Below are 20503 nucleotides of genomic sequence, written 5' to 3'. Positions count from 1 at the left end.
CGGAGGCAGAACCTACCACCAAAGACACACCGAACATGATCAACACATGGCAATATGCAACAATATGATGCATGCTATGACATGGCAAGATGAAAGTGTCTTGGCCTAATGCAAGCTAAAACAAAAGGGGATGAACTCATTTGAATCAAAGATTCAAATATTAGCTCATTAAACATGGCCTTATTAGTGCATAACCTTATTCTGCTTAAACAGCAAGGTTAACTTGTTTTGTCATGCATGAAACCATTACAGATGGATAGATTGAATTTTTCTGATCATTTTTCATATATAAAACTTTGCATTTGGAGCTATGGTTGATTTTCTATGATTTTAAGAAGTTTTGACTATTTTCTGGAATTTTCTATTAAAGAATAAATCCAGTAATTGAATTAATGCGTCAGCACTGCGTCACTATGACGTCAGCGGGTCAAAGGCACCAGCCCAGGTCAAACCTGACTGGTGGGCCCCTTCTGTCAGTCTCTCAGCTAACTAACAAAGTTAGTTAGTGTTTAGTTAGCACTAAACGGGGTTAGTTAGGCCCTGGGCCCACATGTCAGTGAGAGAGGGTTAGTTAACAATGTCATTAACCTCTAACAGAGTGATTACCTCTAATTAAAATTAATCTAATTTAGATAGGAGCCGGCCCCACCTATCAGTGACTCGGGCGGGGTCAAACAGGGGTCAAACCCCTGGTCAGCGAGGGTTAATCCCGCCGGCGTTGAGTCGCCGGCGAGGCCGAGGCGGCGGAGAGCTTCGGAAATCGCCCACAGGCGACCAAATAGACCGGGGTTTGGTCCTACGCGTAGCTGGGAGTCGCGCGCATCTAGTGGGGCAAGTGGGAGGAGCTGGGGTGGAGCGAGCTCGCCGGAATCGAGCTCGTGGCGGCGGCCGGAGCTCGGCCGTTGGTGTTTTTGCTGCTGCAGCGAGTTAGTGGGGAAACGGACGCACTAGCGAGGCGCTACGAGGTGCGGTGAGTGCGTTAAGCACCCGCGCTTGACCAAATGGCCACCGGAGTGACGCCGGCGTCGAGCTCGTGCGGCGGCGTGCTACGGTGAGAAAGGGGGCGGCTTCTACGGCGAGCAAACGAAGCAGAGAAGAGGGAGGGTTGGTAGAGGAGCTCACGGCGGTTGCAGAATGCGTCTCAGCGGGCTTAGGCGAGGTCGGACGTCGTCGAGGCGTTGCCGGTGATCTTGGTGGAACGAGGAAGAAGAAGGCGTCAGGGAGGCGCTTGGAGGCGTCCGGCATCGCGTGAGTCGACGAGGAGGTCGAGGACGGCAGCGCGGAGCTAAAGGGCTTGTCGGAGAGGCGAGGGGGTGGCTCTGGTGACGACTACAGCGAACGGCGGCGAGGATCGTGCTCGGCCATCACGGGAGAGGGTGAGGGAGACGTGGGGGAGAGTGAGGAAGGGAGAGAGGGGGACGTGGGGGTCGGTGTGGCACCCCTAGACGCCTCCAGTGCGTCGGTAGAAGCAGGAGGTGGCCGGCGTGTGGCCGCGGGTGCCGGCCACGCGCTCCTCGTCCTCCTGGTGGGAGGAGGGGGACGACTGGCAAGGCCAGTCGGCTGGGCCGAGCCAGGTGGGCTGGGCCAGCACAGGTGAGGCCCAGGTGGGTTTCCCTCTCTCTCTTTTTCTTATTTGTTTCTGTTTTCTATTTTTTTTCTGCAACTGTTGGGCTTTATTAAAAATACTAAAATGTTTCCAAAAATCCTAAAAATAATTGTGGGCTCTGTTTAGAATATTTCCAACAGCCCACACTTATTTCCAAAATTATTTGAGTATTTAAATTATTTTATAGCATTTAAATGCCCAAATTCAAATACTTATGAATTAATTCAATGACCATCGGTTGACCTAGAAAATTGTGCACCAATTTTGCCAGAGGTTCTAACCCAAGACAAAGAGAGTGAACTTTTTAGAAGGGCATTTCAGGTTCATTGAAAATAATTTTAGTAAACCCTAGTTGTTTCCAGGGGGTGTTGGGGGTTCTGTCATCCCCATTTCAAACTTAAAAGGAAATTAAACATGATGCACACTCTAATGCTTTAACTAGCTAGGGTGTGACAGCCGGCTTGGCTTGGCCCGCCTGGGGGCGGTGTGCCAAAGGCGGCGCAGTCGGCTTCGCGCTGGTGGGCCTCGGTGAGGCGTCTCATGGAGGCCAACTTCCGGCCCTCCGCGAGGAGGGCGAGGCGGCGAGCCTCCAGTGCTTCGGCGTCGGCATCGGCCGGGAGGGGGATGGACAAGTCATGGACCGCTGCATGCGCCGCATCGAGGGCGTTCTCGCCATAAGCGCCGCTATGGCCGATGACCATCACCTCGGTGGTGGCACTGTCGCAGCCATCGGCCCGGGGAAGCGGGTCATTGTAGATCGCGACGTTGGTGAGGAAAGCGTCGAGCGAGGCCGTGTCGGAGTCGACAGGCATCGGATCGGTGGAGCCAACAGACTCCAAGTCCACCGCAAGCTCGCCGGAGACATGGAGCTGGCCGAGGAGGTTGACGAGGTGGTCGGTGCCCGCGTCAGAGGCGAGCTCGTCGGAGATGAGGGTTTCGTCAAGGAGATCGGCGAGGCCGCTCGCTGCACAGACGTTGGTGACGCCTTGCAGCGCGTCATGGCAAGCGCCATCGGGCATGCCGGGCTGGCTACGCTCGCTGGGGAGGAAGAGGGTTCCCATCCAGAACAGGTCTCCGGACGACGGTGCACCTGGCCCCATGGTGGGCGCCAAATGTCGGGTGGTAGGTGCTACATATAACAACGGGTGGCTTCAAGATGCTCCTTGAGCTGTTTGGCGAGAAGAAGAAGAAGGGCACGGCTAGCTCTCCTCTCCTCTCTATGTGGTGTCTAAAACTAGCTCAGATCAACCCTTTGAATGGGTGCCCCGGGGGGTTTATATAGGCCCACCACCCGGGGGTACAATGGTAATCCGGCTGGGCGTGGGCCCCAGCCGTCTGTGTCTACGCTCGCCGGCTTCTGCGCCGGCTACTAGGGCCCGCCGGCTGGTGGGCCCCGCCGGCTGCCGGCTCCTTGGTCGACAGGCAGGCCCCACTGTCCAGGGCCTTGTCGATGGCTGGTCACTGTTGCCTCAAACCTGGTGACGAGGGCTTCGCCGAGGTAAGCGTGGCTACAGTGCCGCCGCCCGGCGGGCAATCGCTGTAGCCACGCCTCATCTTGTCCCCTTAATGGGGCGTATCCTTCGAGGGAGGAAGCAAGCCAGCTGTGGGGAGCCGGCCCCGTCTTGGGCCGACAGGGGGAGGCCTGGCCGCCTTCGGGTGTCTCTCTGCCTGAAGGGGCCTACCGCCTGTGGGCCGCGCTGACAGCCCGTTGTGGGTGACATCAGGGTCAACATGGCAACAGTGCCACGCCGGACGGGTCATGGCCACCCCTACGGCGCACTGTGCCACGCGTGCTCCGGGATTCGGGGGTGGCAGGCTTTACTGTAGCCACGCCCCGTCACATCGCCGTTATGTGGATGCAGACTTCGAGGGTACGATCTTGACCGCTTTGTGGGAGTCGGCTTCTTGCGGCCAGCTTCTTGGAGCCGGCCCTCCCGCGGCTTTCTTCATGAGGGCTAAAGCCGGGCCGCCTTCCGATAGTCGGCCTGGGAGATAGCCGGCAAGGGGAAGGCGGCCCCACGTCTTGGATTCTTGAGGGCCGGATCGGCTCGTAATTTTTTTAGAAGGGCCAGGGGGAGCCGGCTAGGCTACCCGTGGTCATTTACTCCGACAAGTGGCACTTCGGGTGGTGTGATTTGATGGCTTCGCGCCACTGTGGAACTTGCAAGGTCCATCCAAGGTCTGCTCATAGGAGATGGCCGGCAACCAGTTCGGCTTGCCGCCTTTCTGTCGCTTGGGCGGAGGCTGCTCTTCTGGCTGCTGGGCTTCGACGGTCGCGACCTGCCGGCTGCTGGAAGCCGGCTGCGGGGCCTTGCGCTTGTGGTCGCCCTGCTGTTGTCTCCGGCCGGCGTCCGCTGCCGGAGTTCTTGGAGCCTGAGGAGCTACCTTGCCAGTCGTGCTGATTTGAATTTCCGTCTTCATGGAGGAGTCGGCCGTAGCGTACTTGTCCGCTATGATCAGCAACTCGTCGAGGGTTTCTGGCTCGTCGTAGAGGAGCTTGTGCTTGAGGAGGGTGCCTTCTCGGCACCCGGCTGTGAAGTACTCGATGGCCTGCACCTCGTGCACGCCCTCGCGGGAGTTCCGGAGCTCAGCCCAACGCGTGAGGTAGTCGCGAGTCGACTCATCAGGACCTTGCACGCATAGGGAGAGCTGGCGAGACTTGGGAGGACGCTTGTACGTGCTGGTGAAGTTGCGAATGAACGCTTCCGTGAAGTCAACCTAGCTGTTGATGCTGCGGGGCTTTAGGCTGTTCAGCCATGTCCGGGCCGTGCCCTAAAGCATGAGCGGAACGTACTTTACGGCGACACGATTGTTGCCGTTTGCTATGCTGACAGCCATACAGTAGTCGACTAGCCAGTCTTCCGGCTTCACAGAGCTGGTATACTTGGGCGTGTCTCTTGGGAGCGTGAACCCTCTGGGAAAGGGCTCGTCCCAAATGCGGGGCCCGAAACAAGGCGGACCCAGCTCGTCTTCTTCTTCCAGCGCCAGGGACCGGTGAAGTCGGTCGATCCGGTGGCAGGCGTCATTCTCCCCGACTCCCTCTCGGCGGCCAAGGCGGTCACCGAGAGTCGGATGGTCAACAGGCGGCGGGGAGACTCGCCTCTCCTTGCGGGGAGGGGGAGGCGGACAGTCGTCCCGTCGTTCCACTGCTCTCGGGCGGCCGTCTCAGTCGCGCTCTATGGTAATCCGAGTCCGACTGTGGCTGACAGCCGGCTCCTTGTCCTTCCTTCCTCGGGTACCGCCAGTCGGCATCCGAGACGTCGCGCCTTGATCTCGGTGCGGGTCGTCGTTTGGCCGCTGCGGTGCCTCCGGGCGGCAGCTGGCCTCGTTCTACGCGGCGGCCGCGTCGAGGAGCCGCTAGACTCGCTCCATCATGAGGCCGCGCTCTTCGCCCTCAAAATTGTCCAGCTCATCCGCCGCTGCCTGGGCGGCTGGGATGTTCTCCGCTGGCGTGGCATACACTGGGCGGCTAGCCCCAAACAGGCTGGCGATGGCTACGCCGCGCTGCTGAACCTCGCCAAGGTGGCTAGGCCCTGCCGGAGCTGGCGAGCCGCTAATAGCGCGATCCATCTCCCGCTGGTAAGCTTCTGACAAGCGTCTCATGCTGGCTAGCTTCTTTGCGCCTTCAACAAGCTGAAGGCGGCGCGCTTCTAGCGTCTCTGTGTCAGCATCTTCTGGAATGGGCGCAGCTAGGTCTTGCAGCGCCGCGCCGAGTGAGTCGGGCGCCCTTCCACCAGGGAACTCGTCATGACTGATGACCAGCACCTCAGTGACGGTGCTCCCGTCGCTCTCCGCGTGGGGGAGAGGTTCGTCGTAGACCACCACGTTGGAGGGGAAAGCGTCGACCGACACAGTGTCGGAGTCAACCAGCATCGGGTCGGTGGAGCCTATGGACTCCAAGTCTACGGCAGGCTCGCCGGAAACATGGAGTTGATCGAGGAGGCCCGTGAGGAGGTTTTCGGGGCCGCCTACGCCTGCGTCGGACGCAAGTTCGTCGAAGAGGCGGACCTCGCCGACAAGTTCGGCCAAGGAGCTGGCTGCGCAGGCGATCTCCACGCCGCGCAGCGCGTCGATGCAAACTTCGTCTGGTGTGCCTGGCTGGCTGCGCTCGCCAGGGAGGAAAAGGGTTCCCGTCCAGAACAGATCTCCGGACGGCGGTGCACCATGCCCCATGGTGGGCGCCAAATGTCGGGGGTTTGGTGCGACATATGCCAACGAATGGCTTATCATGGTGGGGGCGAGTAGAACGTCGCCGGTGCCTGGAAACGGGATGAGGCGAAGACATGCATGCCGGCGAATCTTACCCAGCTCCGGGGCTCTCCGGGGACATAATACCCCTACTGCTGCTCTGCGGGGTCTCCGCATGATCACTATGGTCAAGTGTTTACACGATTGCTCCTTGAGCTGTGTATGTGGTAGGAGAGGGCAAGGCTAGCTCTCTCCCACTATCTGGTGAGGAATAGAACTACTGGGATCCAACCCTTTGCATGGGTGCCCTGGGGGGTTTATATAGGCCTACCCCCCAGGGGTACAATGGTAATGAGACTGGGCGCGGGCCCAGCCGTCAGTGTCTCCGACCTCCGACTTCTCCGCCGACTGGTCTGGTACGGAGCCGATAGGCCGCGTCCGCCGAGGGCGGGTCTTGCCGGCTGCTGATTCCTATAGCCGTGCTCCTGATGATGCAAGCTTGGTCATGGGGTCGTGGCAACAGCCCCGCCGCCTGGCGGGCGATCATTGTGGCCACTCCCCATCTCTTCTTGATTAATGACGCGTGGGCCCGGGGGAGGGCTCGGCCGACTTCCCCGGGCCGACTCCCGTTGGGTCCAACTGGCGGTGCCCCCGCCGTCTCCCAAGGTCTCGCTGGCTGGTGGGCCCTGCTGCCTCCAGGCCGTACAGACAAGCCATCGTGGGCGCAGGACTAGGTACAGTGGTGCTGATGTCAGGACCGGCTGGGCAACAGTGCCACGCCGCGGGGAGATCTTCCCAAGTACGGCGCGCTGTAGCCATGCCTGCCCTTGGTAAGGGGCGGGCAGTGGGCTTTATTGTAGCCACGCCCCGCCCTGTCCCTCTCGATGAGGTCACGGTTTGTTGGAGTCGCCGGCCGACTCCCCAAAGCCAGCTTCTCTGGAAGTCGTCCCTGGGACTCGGCCGTGAGTGGGCAGTCGGCCGCCTTGCTATAGACTCCCCAGGAGGCGGCTCTTCGCCCTGTGGTCTTGAGGGGCGCAGCCTGCCCCGATGTCTTGAAAGGTCATGGGGCTCGGGTTGGCTCCTGCCAGTTGCCGATAACTCAGTTACAAAACATGATCATCTCATACAATAAAATTTAGCATCATGTCTTGACCATATCACATCACAACATGCCCTGCAAAAACAAGTTAGACGTCCTCTACTTTGTTTGTTGCAAGTTTTACGTGGCTGCTACGGGCTTAAGCAAGAACCAATCTTACCTACGCATCAAAACCACAATGATAGTTTGTCCAGTTGGTGTTGTTTTAACCTTCGCAAGGACCGGGCGTAGCCACACTTGGTTCAACTAAAGTTGGAGAAACTGACACCCGCCAGCCACCTGTGTGCAAAGCACATCGGTAGAACCAGTCTCGCGTAAGCGTACGCGTAATGTCGGTCTGGGCCGCTTCATCCAACAATACCACCAAACCAAAGTATGACATGCTGGTAAGCAGTATGACTTATATCGCCCACAACTCACTTGTGTTCTACTCGTGCATATAATATCAACACATAAAACCTAGGCTCTGATACCACTATTGGGTAACATAGTAATTTCAAAAAAATTCCTACGCACACACAAGATCATGGTGATGCATAGCAACGAGAGGGGAGAGTGTTGTCCACGTACCCTCGTAAACCGAAAGCGGAAGCGTTATAACAACGCGGTTGATGTAGTCGTACGTCTTCACGGCCCGACCGATCAAGCACCGAAACTATGGCACCTCCGAGTTCTAGCACACGTTCAGCTCGATGACGATCCCCGGACTCCGATCTAGCAAAGTGTCTGGGAAGAGTTCCGTCAGCACGACGGCGTGGTGACGATCTTGATGTTCTACTGTCGCAGGGCTTCGTCTAAGCACCGCTACAATATTATCGAGGATTATGGTGGAGGGGGGCACTGCACACGGCTAAGAGATCTCAAGGATCAATTGTTGTTTCTAGAGGTGCCCCCCTGCCCCCGTATATAAAGGAGCAAGGGGAAGGGGCGGCCGGCCATGATGAGGCGCGCCAGGGAGGAGTCCTACTCCTACCGGGAGTAGGACTCCCTCCTTTTCCTTGTCCAAGTAGGAGAGGGGGAAGGAAGGGAGAGAGGAGAGGAAGGAAAGGGGGGGCGCCGCCCCTTCCTCTTGTCCAATTCGGACTAGAGGGGGAGGGGCACGCGGCCTGCCCTGGCCGCCCCTCCTCTTCTCCACTTTAGGCCCATGAGGCCCATTAACCCCCCCCCCCCCCCGGGGGGGGGTTCCGGTAACCCCCGGTACTCCGGCTTTATCCGAAACTTCTCCGGAACACTTCTTGTGTCTAAATATAGTCGTCCAATATATCAATCTTTATGTCTCGACCATTTCGAGACTCCTTGTTATGTCCGTGACCATATTCGGGACTCCGAACTAACTTCGGTACATCAAAACTAATAAACTCATAATATAACTGTCATTGAAACCTTAAGAGTGCGGACCCTACGGGTTTGAGAACAATGTAGACATGACCGAGACACGTCTCCAGTCAATAACCAATAGCGGAACCTGGATGCTCATATTGGCTCCCAAATATTCTACGAAGATCTTTTATCGGTCAGACCGCATAACAACATACGTTGTTCCCTTTGTCATCGGTATGTTACTTGCCCGAGATTCGATCGTCGGTATCTCAATACCTAGTTCAATCTCGTTGCCGGCAAGTCTCTTTACTCGTTCTGTAATACATCATCTCGCAACTAACCCATTAGTTGCATTGCTTGCAATGCTTAGGTGATGTGCATTACTGAGAGGGCCCAGAGATACCTCTCCGACAATCGAAGTGACAAATCCTAATCTCGAAATACGCCAACCCAACATATACCTTTGGAGACACCTGTAGAGCACCTTTATAATCACCCAGTTACATTGTGACGTTTGGTAGCACACAAAGTGTTCCTCCGGTAAACGGGAGTTGCATAATCTCATAGTCATAGGAACATGTATAAATTATGAAGAAAGCAATAGCAACATACTAAACGATCGGGTGCTAAGCTAATGGAATGGGTCATGTCAATCACATCATTCTCCTAATAATGTGATCCCGTTAATCAAATGACAACACATGTCTATGGTTAGGAAACATAACCATCTTTGATTAATGAGCTAGTCAAGTAGAGGCATACTAGTGATGTTTAATTTGTCTATGTATTCACACAAGTATTATGTTTCCGGATAATACAATTCTAGCATGAATAATAAACATTTATCATGATATAAGGAAATAAAATAATAACATTATTATTGCCTCTAGGGCATATTTCCTTCATCCTGGAGCCTCAGCCTCGGGAGCCGCACGCCGCATCTCCTTGGCAACCGACGCCTCGGGAGGGGGGTCCCAGGCCCCCGAGGACGACGCCCCCGGATCACCACCCGGCATGTGCTCCTCAGCACCTGAGCCGCCGGCCCCCGTCGTGGCTCGCTCCCCCGCACCGTCACCTGGGGCGAGCCCGGCACCAGCGGCAAAGAAGGGGACCACGATGACGGGGTTCTCGCGGGGCCCCACCAAGCCGATTGGGCGCGGCCCCCACTCATCAAAGGAAGGCATGTTCACGGCAAATATGACCTTGTTCTCACAGCGGTACAACATGCAGCTGTTCCTGGGCATCTCGTCCGGCAGAGGGACCCCTGATAGGACCGTGAGCACTATTTGCCGAGCAGCAAGAGGAAGCCCCTCCTCCTGAAACCTCATGTTGTCATGTCTGCTGAGCAAGTCCCACATCGGGCGAGAGTGGCGCTGAAGTGGAGCAACTCGACGCCTGACGAACTCCCTCACCACCATGGACGCAGTCACGCCAAGGTCCTTCAACCACCTCAGCCTGGCCCAGATAGGGGCAAGGCAGGGGCTCGTGAGCTTCTAATGACCCCAGCCGGAGTTTGGAATAGTAGGCCCCACCGGGGCTCGGAGCAGAGGGTTGAGCACGCCGGCGTCAAGAAACACCCATCGCGTACGAAATTCTCTCGTGGATGAAGGGAGCTCGAAGTCAATCCCTGTGCCTGCCGTCGCAGCCACGGCCTGGAAGCCCACGCACCCTAAGCTCTGCCGGGGACCAGTGAGATGCAACGAGAAGAAGTGGAGGAGGAGTGCCACGGAGGGGGCGATGCCCACCATGGCCTCGCACACGAAGGCAAAGACGATGAGAAGGGTCACAGCCTGAGGATCGAGATGGAGCATGTGGATCTGATAGTGCTCGAGCACCACGTTGAAGAAGGCGGAGAAGGGAGGAATCAAGCCAGCCCAGAGGGCATCAATGAAGATCGGAACCTCGGTAACTGCTCGAGCCATGCTGGTGCGAGACGCGGGCCAAGCCGACGTCTCTCCCCATTAGTTGAAACTGGAGGCAAGCATGGGGCACACCTTGTCCATGGCCTCGTCATTGAGCACCCGAGGCCGGCCGAGCGCCGGCTCGAAGGACGGAGGTGCGTTTGGCAAGGACAGAGGTTTCTTCCCCTTTTCGGCTTGTTTCGGCGCCATGGCGGTGAAGCGGGCGGAACATAGGTCAGATTGAGAAGGCGGAGCAGGGCGTCGAGGAAGCAGGGAGATTGGAAGAGCCAGGCGTGGCAAAGGAAGAATAACTGTGAGGAGGCGGGCCGCATAGCCCGGTGAATTCAAGGGCAGCGTGGGGAAGCGGAGACGCCCACGTCCAATCACCTGCCATGCGTCAATCGAGGCCACAGGCTTTTGGGGCCCGTGGCACTCCGTACTTGGCCCTTGGCTTCACCGCGAAGCCAAGCCCGAGCGCACCTTGGGCCTGGGGGCTACTGTCGACGTCCTGGGAACGGGGGTCCCCAGACTTGCCTGCCTGCGGCCTGCTGCGTGGCTGAACTAGCAGGCCGTACGTCCCATCTTCACCAACAAGGCACCCAAGACCCTCGCGAGGGGCCAAGCCTCGCGAGGCGGACGGCACGAGACCTCCTCCTGGGCGGCCTAGTCAGGCAGGCTCACGAGGAGCGGAGATATCAAGGCGACGCGAACCTCACGAGGCTCTTGTGACGTGAGCCATGACGATCGACACCAGGCGGGCGCCAGTGCGCGCAGCGTCCTTATTTCCTCTTTGGTGCTAAGGAAACTAGCGCAGGAGAGGAGTACCGAGGCATCAGGCAAAGGTTGCCATTTTGGTGCAACAAGACCAAGACCGGAAGGACGACAAGACGGAGGTCATCATGGAGCCCAAGACGGCATCACCACCAGAGCCTTTCGTAGGCGCAAACTACCTTTTGTCAGGGTGTCTTGTACTAGATGTCCCCCTTCAAATTAGCCCACCGTTGTTGGCTCCCTTCCCGCTCAATATTTGGGAAGAGGACTAGGGCCTCTATAAGTAGGGCTATCCACCACCATAGAAGGAAAAAGAGAAGGGGAGAGGACGGCATCTTAGATCACTCTCTCACCCGCACAAGTTAGCCACGCACAAGAACACCTCAACCTCAGGAGGCTGTTCTTCCCCTTGTATTGTTCATCATCAGCCCAAGAGGCAATCCACCACCACCACACTGGAGTAGGGTGTTACACCACAACGGTGGCCCGAACAATATAAATCTTGTGTCTTTCTGTGTTGCGAGTTCGTCGAGTCCGTCCGCGAGATCTTAGTGAGCTGGGCGTAGATCGATAGGAGGGAAAGACTTCACGCGCACCCCAATGTTTGAACCTTAAGGGTTTGCCAAAACCCCACATCCAACAAAAGTCTTCAGAAAGTCTTCAGAAATCCAAAGTCTTCAGTCGAAGAACTTCATTTTTAGGGGTCGACTTTCTTTGTAAATATCAAACTCCTCATAGACTTATAGACCTATGTACACTCACAAACGCATCAGTCCCTTAACCTATAAGTCTTCAATACACCAAAACCACTAAGGGGCACTAGATGCACTTACACATGTCTATGATTAGGAAACTTAACCATCTTTGATTAACGAGCTAGTCAAGTAGAGGCATATACTAGGGACACTTTGTTTGTCTATGTATTCACACATGTACCAAGTTTCCGGTTAATACAATTCTAGCATGAATAATAAACATTTATCATGATATAAGGAAATATAAATAACAATTTTATTATTGCCTCTAGGGCATATTTCCTTCAGTCTCCCACTTGCACTAGAGTCAATAATATAGTGCACATCGCCATGTGATTTAACACCAATAGTTCACATCATCATGTGATTTAACACTCTATAGTTCACATCGCCATGTGATCAATACCCAAAGGGTTTACTAGAGTTAATAATCTAGTTCACATCACCATGTGATTAACACCCAAAGAGTACTAAGGGCATGTTTTGCTTGTGAGAGAAGTTTAGTCAACGGGTCTGCCACATTCAGATCTGTATGTATTTTGCAAATTTCTATGTCTACAATGCTCTGCACGGAGCTACTCTAGCTAATTGCTCCCACTTTTAATATGTATCCAGATTAAGACTTAGAGTGATCCGGATTAGTGTCAAAGCTTTGCATCGACGTAACCCTTTACGACGAACTTTTGTCATCTCCATAACCGAGAAACATATCCTTATTCCACCAAAGATAATTTTGACCGTTGTCCATTGATCCACTCCTGGATTACTATTGTACCGTCTTGCCAAACTCATGGTGAGGTACACAATAGGTCTGGTACACAATATAGCATACTTTATATAACCTATGACTGAGGCATAGGGAATGGCTTTTCATTCTCTTTCTATTTTCTATCATGGTCGGGTTTTGAGTCTTCACTCAACTTCACACCTTGCAACACAGGCAAGAACTCCTTCTTTGACTGTTCCATTTTGAACTACTTCAAAATCTTGTCAAGGTATGTACTCATTGAAAAAACTTATCAAGTGTCTTGATCTATCTCTATAGATCTTGATGCTCAATATGTAAGCAGCTTCACCGAGGTCTTTTTTTGAAAAACTCCTTTCAAACACTCCTTTATCCTTTTCAAAAAATTCTACATCATTTCCGATCAACAATATGTCATTCACATATACTTATCAGAAAGGTTGTAGTGCTCCCACTCACTTTCTTGTAAATACAGACTTCACCGCAAGTCTGTATAAAATTATATGCTTTGATCAACTCATCAAAGCGTATATTCCAACTCCGAGATGAATGCACCAGTCCATAGATGGATCGCTGGAGCTTGCGCATTTTGTTAGCACTTTTAGGATTGATAAAACCTTCTTGTTGCATCATATACAACTCTTTTTTAAGAAATCTATTAAGGAATGCAATTTTGACATCCATTTGCCAGATTTCATAAAATGTGGCAATTGCTAACATGATTCGGATAGACTTAAGCATCGCTACGAGTGAGAAAATCTCATAGACTTAATTCCGCCCCGCGTGCTACAAATCTCCAGCCGTTTGTGTGGGATGTGTGAAAGTGTGGTTCATGCGTGATGCTGGTGATGTGAACGTCTTTGACCAACATAGGTAATGCTTAGGGAGCCACTTTGAATTCCATGTACGCATGAACCCGAGCATCTTCAATAACTAGAGGATGCCCCGTGCGTTGCTGCAGGATTTGTTGATGAATTTCTAAGTAATATGGACATATCAAGGAAGATAACAATTTGAATCAATAATCCAAACAAATATATGGTATATGAAGATTGGGAATGGAGAAATCTGGGAGAACCTGGTACAGAGAGGGGATTGTGAAATAGGTTGCACACCTAGGAAGCTTCTATCCTCTTGCTACTACTGATTGCAAGAGCAAACTACAAAAAATGGCATGTATATAATTCCAATCCAGCATACACAATATGTTCAGTTTTGCAACCAATTCAAAACAGCAACTTAGTAACTTATTGGATGACTAAACAAATTTTATTGATCGGAATACAAAGGTACTAAGGCATATCTCCGTAGTTACCAGTTTAATTTTCCCTCTTTTGTTTACATGGAAAGATTTACAGCCATATCAAACTAAGTAAATAATGCTATATATGTAGATGTAATACGACGTACAGTAACCTGATCATGTCAAGTTTAAACCTCTAACAAACAATTATATAACTTGAGCTCGGCCAAGACATGGATAGGACTATAGGGATGTAGCATCTTCCTTAGTTGTGTGGCGTTGGAAGCCTTTTGTTCGCTGGCTACGCTTTCATGTTTATCTTTGCTGATGCAGCTTCTTTGTAATGCCTATCATGCTGAACTTTTTCTGCCCAAGTGCTTTCGTTGCTGGAACTTTCTGTATGCACTGATGGCTTTATCCTACACTGTATATACCTAAGTAAAACCTGGGAACTTGGTGCCTGTTGTCTAAATAAACAAATAAGACTACCATGGGAGAAGTGTGTGAATCCTAATTGACAACACAAAATCAAGCCAATCAAAAAACAAATTGAGGGAGAGGAAGGAGGAGAAGAGATGTTCACCCTTTTCTTCCAGTTGGGCTTGCGGGCGTTGATGGCAGTAGCGAGGAGGTGGGGAAGGCTTTCGGACTTGGTGGAGTATATGTGGGATGGCCACTCCTCAGGACCTCATAGCAGAGGAACATGCGGCGCCCGTGCAACACCACCGTCCTAGGGAGCTTCTCCTTCCCGAGCTCCTGCCGCTGGAACCCGTGCTCTTTATCCAGATTGCGGGCCGCGGCGGGGTGGTCGTGCCAGAGCGTCCGAGGCCGCTGGAGAAGGCCAACAACTGAATTGGCTACGCTCCTCGAGAATCTGAGCTTGCGGCAATGGAACTCTATAGTTGGGAGGGTCTAGGCCGAGGAGGTTATTGTTGTAGAGATCTACTTAAAAGAGGAGGTACACCGCATCAGTTATTCATGCGTGATGAGGCAGCGAAGGAAACCCATCCGTTCCAATGGGATTTGATGGAGAAGATGAAAAGGGAGAGAGGAATCAATATAAGTGGGGAGTAATTGTCGTGGAGAAGTGGAGGCGCTGTTACGGAGAATATGAGGAGGAGACCGGACACCTGCCTAGAACAGAGATGTCAGAAAAATAAAATGGATGGGATCATTGTGCTTCAGCCCAAACAGAAGAAGAGTGTTGCCTGTGGCCCAAACGGAAGACCAGCTAGTAACGGAACTGATGACATGGCGTGCATGCTGATGTGGACTATGTGCATGTTGAGAGAATGCTTTGTAGTGGGGAGCAACTTCTTAAGAATGTAAGATTTGTAGTATGTAAGTATGTTTGTATTGTCAACCACACCATCAACCAACACTATTACATACATCTATTTCAATAAGTTGAATCTGACACTAGTCTATTTTTTTTCTCTCATTTGTTCTTTATCTCTCTGTTTGTTTTTGGGTTTGTGGACTACGACATAAAGTTTTACCAATAATGAACCACCTCTCTCCTAAATATTAACCCTCTATGCAAGAGTTAGGTGATGTGATGTGGCAAGAGCTAACCAATGACAACATATCATTGTTTTAGATGACCTAGTGTCCTAGTGTAGGTTGCATCTGGCGGAGATGCAACTAAGGATTGATGTAGTGAAACTTTGACATGATTAAGTAAGGAAACCAATTGAGGTCAGAGTAAACTAGAGTTCTCAGGGATGAATCACCCATCTTTTCAAACTGATTAAGTACAGTGCTGTCACTGTGTTCCTCTCCTATCAGTGTTCATAAAAATAGATTATAGAGGATCTTCACGTATACTTATGATCATTCAGTTAGTGTTAACCAAGTCCTGATTAAACTGTTGGGTTAGGAAGATACGAATATCCCTCATCATGGTACCCGTCCTATTCCAATCAACCATATATTTCTGTAATTCAATCATAGTCCAAATCATGTGATGTAAGCTTGCTTGTGTTTCTCCCATTCGCTGGGAGGTGGCGTTCCCATGATCCTGTCCCAAGGGGTGGAGCTTTTCTAGGGCAGTTAGTTTAATTTTGTTAATTATCTTCCATCTGTCTTTGTACATTTGTGAGTAAACAACTTGAGTAACTTACATCTTTCTTGTGCTGAAGATAGTGAGGCAAGAAGATGGCATGATCATTTCTCTCAACTATTATCTCACTCTTATGACCTCCTTGTCCTTGGCCACTAAAATATGTCTTGACGTTCTTAAAGGGGTGAGGTAAGATAATACTCCAATGCGTCCGAGTCTTCCATACATGCATCAGCAAGATGCACTAGATTAACTAAAATTTGTCGAATGGGACACATTAAATTAAACAGGTCCAGTAATCATACGTACTTCTGTTTGAACTATCTGAGAACAAGTTTATACAATTATTATGGTCTCAGATAACAATGATTAACACTTTTCACACTTATGATACGTCAGACAACGACCCTTATACCGATTTGCCGTGTGACCAAGCGCAGCCAAATTACAAAGGACTCTTGATGACTCACGATATATATGTTCCACCGCGTGTCTGGCAACCAATCTTGATACATCAGTTTGGTTTAATTAGGAAACTCTGGAGGACGAGTGGCATTAAGCATGCAGCGGTGACAAATTGGTACACATGTACTACACACTTAAGCAAGTTTTCTAATGCAAGGTTAAAGTGTTTTTCCTGTATTCCACACGGGAAGAAATGTTGTATTTTCTTTGGGGTAAAGACCGACCGTAGCTGAAACAAACAAAATAAATTTATAACATATATAAACACATGATAGAACACACCTAGCGTAATATTTGCTAGCCTAAAAACCTCTTAGCCAAGGGCGAAGATGGTACAGAGTTTTGGGTTCAGCCGGACCCAAAAAAACTCATCAAATGCTCAATGTATTAGTTTTTAACATCGACTGTTAGGGAAGAATACATCGACAACCAACGGAGCTAAACCTAATGGATGTTTCCCCTTTTCAAGAATTCATCCGATTAACTAGTTAACTTGCCGATTAATCCCTAATCATATGGTTTCCGAGTAGTCGATTACCCGATAAATCATCTGATTAATTGATTAAATGGCCGATTAACTTGGCGGTTAGCCTATTAATCTCCTACTCACCAGCCGACCGAGCAGCTACCAGTTAACGATTTCCTCAACAATGGATGTTTCTTTAGCTTCACCCATGTTCTTAGCTTAATGGCAAAAATGTACATTCCCCACCTAATAATAGGAGCAGGAACTACGGCTAACATTATTTTTCTTCTGCTACTACTTTTTTTAATAAAATGGTTGTGTGCATCACTTGATGCAGAGGCCGGGGTAATTCTTCTTTTCAAAAAAACCTTTTTTTTCTTTGTATTCATATGTTATTAGAAGCCCGCAAAGTGCTAACTAAAAGGACCATAAACTCTAGTGCAATTGTCTCGGGTCGATGAATGATGATGTTAATAAAAAATTTGACCATCAATAAAATACGTATGTCGTAGCATTTTTTGTTTTTTGGGAACAAGTATGCCATAGCATCTATCCTTACACATGTCACTACCCTCGGTAGCTACCTATAAATGCTAGTGGCGACTGGCGAGCCTCTTGCAAACCGGGGTGCGCTCGATCGTCATTCAGCTGCGGGGTACAGGCTGACCGCTCTGCGCACGGTGACCAACATGCCAGCACCCAAGGGGACGAGGAGGAGCCTCGTACTGAGGACCGTGGAGCGGTGCAAGTCCGGGACCGGGCGAAGCGGCGGCGCAGCGTCGGCGGTGGCCGCCGGGCGCTTCTCGGTGTACGTCGGGGCGGAGCGGGAGCGGTTCATGGTGCGCACCGACTGCGCCAACCACCCGCTGTTCCGGCGGCTCCTCGACGACGCCGAGCGCGAGTACGGGTACGCGTCGCAGGGCCCGCTCGCGCTGCCGTGCGACGTCGGCACGTTCCTCGGCGTCCTGTGGCAGATGGACCACGGACACCACCACGACGACGACGACGACAGTGCCGGCGGCGAGGAGATCCGGGAGGCGGCGTCGCCGATATGCGGCTTGCTGCTGGGTGGCCGCGGCAAGTGCCGGGCGGCTGGGTACCGCCGGATGCTCAGCCGGGCGAAGACGTCGTGGGCCACCGGGCAGCAGCTTCTCCCACGGTTCACACTTGGCAGTTAGCATCTGGCAGAAGGAAATTAATAAACTTATTGACCCGCATTTGGTCATAGTCATACCACACCAAGCTCTGCGTTTATCCGGATTAGTTGGAGATTCGCATACGTATAAGTATCCACATGTTGACCTTGACCAATACGGTATTATGTTTACCAATACTGTATACGGGAGTCTGCTGTTCTATATATATAGTGTATAAATATCCACATGTCGCCCTGCAAAAAAAAAAATTCCACATGTCGCAGTGAGAAAGTAATTTCACTGCCCATTCGCCCATGCTTTTTAGTTTGATTTTCAAGTTTGTACCATTTATAACTGTTGAACCAAATATCTTATATGTATCCATTTGGATATTAGTGTTCATGGTATTTAAATCTTCAAATAAGTTCAATCTTGGACACGTAAATTTAAAACTTGAGTTTTGAAACTATAATGAAACTAAATTATTACTTTTGACTTATTTCATTTGATTTTTTGTTCTACTAATTTACCATGTGTTACTTATAACATTCAGATTTCATTTTGATGTTTGAGCTGTCATACCATTTCGTTAAATTATCTTTCATGGTTTGAGCTTGGCTATAAACATGTTTTTCCTTGCTTCTTCAAGCAGGAGATCCCGAATCCCCATGACATCAGACTCCCATTTTATTACCTGTGTGCCATGATCACATTAAGCTGCATGGTAACATATTTTCAATATCATTTCATATGTGTGTCATCGCAATTTTACATGTCTTCATTATTGTTTCATTACAATCTCTTTTGCATGGTCATTATTGTTTCATATCGCATTTCATTAAAGTTTAATATATACTAGAAGGGTTGGGCGCGCTTTGCCGCGCTGTTGTTATTATTAGGATTCTTAGAAAAATATTCACTCTATTTTAAAATATAAGGTGTATGACTTTTTTGAAAATTCAAACTTCTTTAAGTTTGATAAAATTTGTAGAGAAATACATGGAAACCTATAATATCAAATCGGTGTCAGAATTTCCATATTTTTTTTGGTTTAACATCATGGTTGTCGATATTTTTGACTCTGAACTTGGTCAAAGTTAAAAAATTTGAAATTCCAAAAAACTAATACCCCTTATATATTGGAACTGATAGAATATTTAGTTTGGTGGATGGAGGAGATGATGCAATATGTTTTATGTTTATTTATAATACAGTTATTTGGTTGGCCTTTCATGGCGTGATTATATGCTATCCGGTAATCAACCCATATTTATATGGGGAAATTTCCGTGTAGGTACCTGCATGTACTATATTGGTACTATATATAGTATCACGTGGTGTCTCTTTTTGTAGATGGTGAAAGGGTGCACGGGGTTGATATGTTTTTATAGGCCGGCTGCTGCTGATTGATTTGAAAAACGTTGGCTCGATGAAAATCATACACCAAATCCAAAATTCAATACCTCAAACGAATGAGAGAACTTCAAAATTAGAGAACATAGTTAATTAAAATAATTAAATGGAAGAGATCCTTGAGAACTTGTGGAGCCGGTCAAACCGGTGACCCAGTTCTAAATTAAAAACCTTAGTTAATAGAGAGACCTTAAAATTAGGAAGCATATGTTGGAAAAATGCCCTAGATGCAATAATAAATTAGTTATTATTATATTTCCTTGTTCATGATAATCTTTTATTATCCATGCTAGAATTGTATTGATAGGAAACTCAGATACATGTGTGGATACATAGACAACACCATGTCCCTAGTAAACCTCTAGTTGACTAGCTCGTTGATTAATAGATGGTTACGGTTTCCTGACCATGGACATTGGATGTCGTTGATAACGGGATCACATCATTAGGAGAATGATGTGATGGACAAGACCCAATCCTAAGCACAGCACAAGATCGTGTAGTTCGTATGCTAAAACTTTTCTAATGTCGAGTATCATTTCCTTAGACCATGAGATTGTGCAGCTCCTGGACACCGTAGGAATGCTTTGGGTGTACCAAACGTCACAACGTAACTGGGTGGCTATAAAGGTGCACTGCGGGTATCTCCGAAAGTGTCTGTTGGGTTGGCACGAATCGAGACTGGGATTTGTCACTCTGTGTAAACGGAGAGGTATCTCTGGGCCCACTCGGTAGGACATCATCATAATGTGCACAATGTGACCAAGGAGTTGATCACGGGATGATGTGTTACGGAACAAGTAAAGAGACTTGCCGGTAACGAGATTGAACAAGGTATCGGGATACCGACGATCGAATCTCGGGCAAGTATCGTACCGATAGACAAAGGGAATTGTATACGGGATTGGTTGAATCCTTGACATCATGGTTCATCTGATGAGATCATCGTGGAACATGTGGGAGCCAACATGGGTATCCAGATCCCGCTGTTGGTTATTGACCAGAGAGATGTCTCGGTCATATCTGCATGATTCCCGAGCCCGTAGGGTCTACACACTTAAGGTTCGATGACGCTATGGTTATAGGGAAAGTATGTACGCGGTTACTGAATGTTGTTTGGAGTCCCGGATGAGATCCCGGACATCACAAGGAGTTCCGGAATGGTCCGAAGGTAAAGATTTATATATGGGAAGTCCTGTTTTGGTCACCGGAAAAGTTTCGGGTGCTATCGGTAACGTACCGGGACCACCGGGAGGGTCCCGGGGTTCTACCGAGTGGGGCCACCAGCCCCAGAAGGCTGTGTGGGCCAAGTGTGGGAGGGGACCAGCCCCAG

At 50.3% G+C, this 20503-nt stretch overlaps 1 protein-coding gene across 1 annotated transcript; it reads left to right on the top strand.

The window, feature by feature from the left end:
* Nucleotides 1-17295: 17295 nt before the first annotated feature.
* Nucleotides 17296-17799, top strand: LOC119283949 (auxin-responsive protein SAUR50-like). Its single transcript, XM_037563285.1, has one exon. It carries the CDS (start codon nucleotides 17311-17313, stop codon nucleotides 17797-17799), a length of 489 nt encoding a protein of 162 aa, XP_037419182.1. The 5' UTR covers nucleotides 17296-17310.
* The last annotated feature ends 2704 nt before the right edge of the window (nucleotides 17800-20503 follow it).

This window comes from Triticum dicoccoides, chromosome 4A (genome assembly GCF_002162155.2).
Source record: "Triticum dicoccoides isolate Atlit2015 ecotype Zavitan chromosome 4A, WEW_v2.0, whole genome shotgun sequence".
Taxonomy (NCBI): domain Eukaryota; kingdom Viridiplantae; phylum Streptophyta; class Magnoliopsida; order Poales; family Poaceae; genus Triticum; species Triticum dicoccoides.
This window is presented reverse-complemented; position numbering and strand designations above follow the sequence as displayed.

Excerpts from the sequence above, each read along its gene's own strand:
- LOC119283949 (XM_037563285.1), top strand. The coding sequence starts at position 17,311 with ATGCCAGCACCCAAGGGGACGAGGAGGAGCCTCGTACTGAGGACCGTG.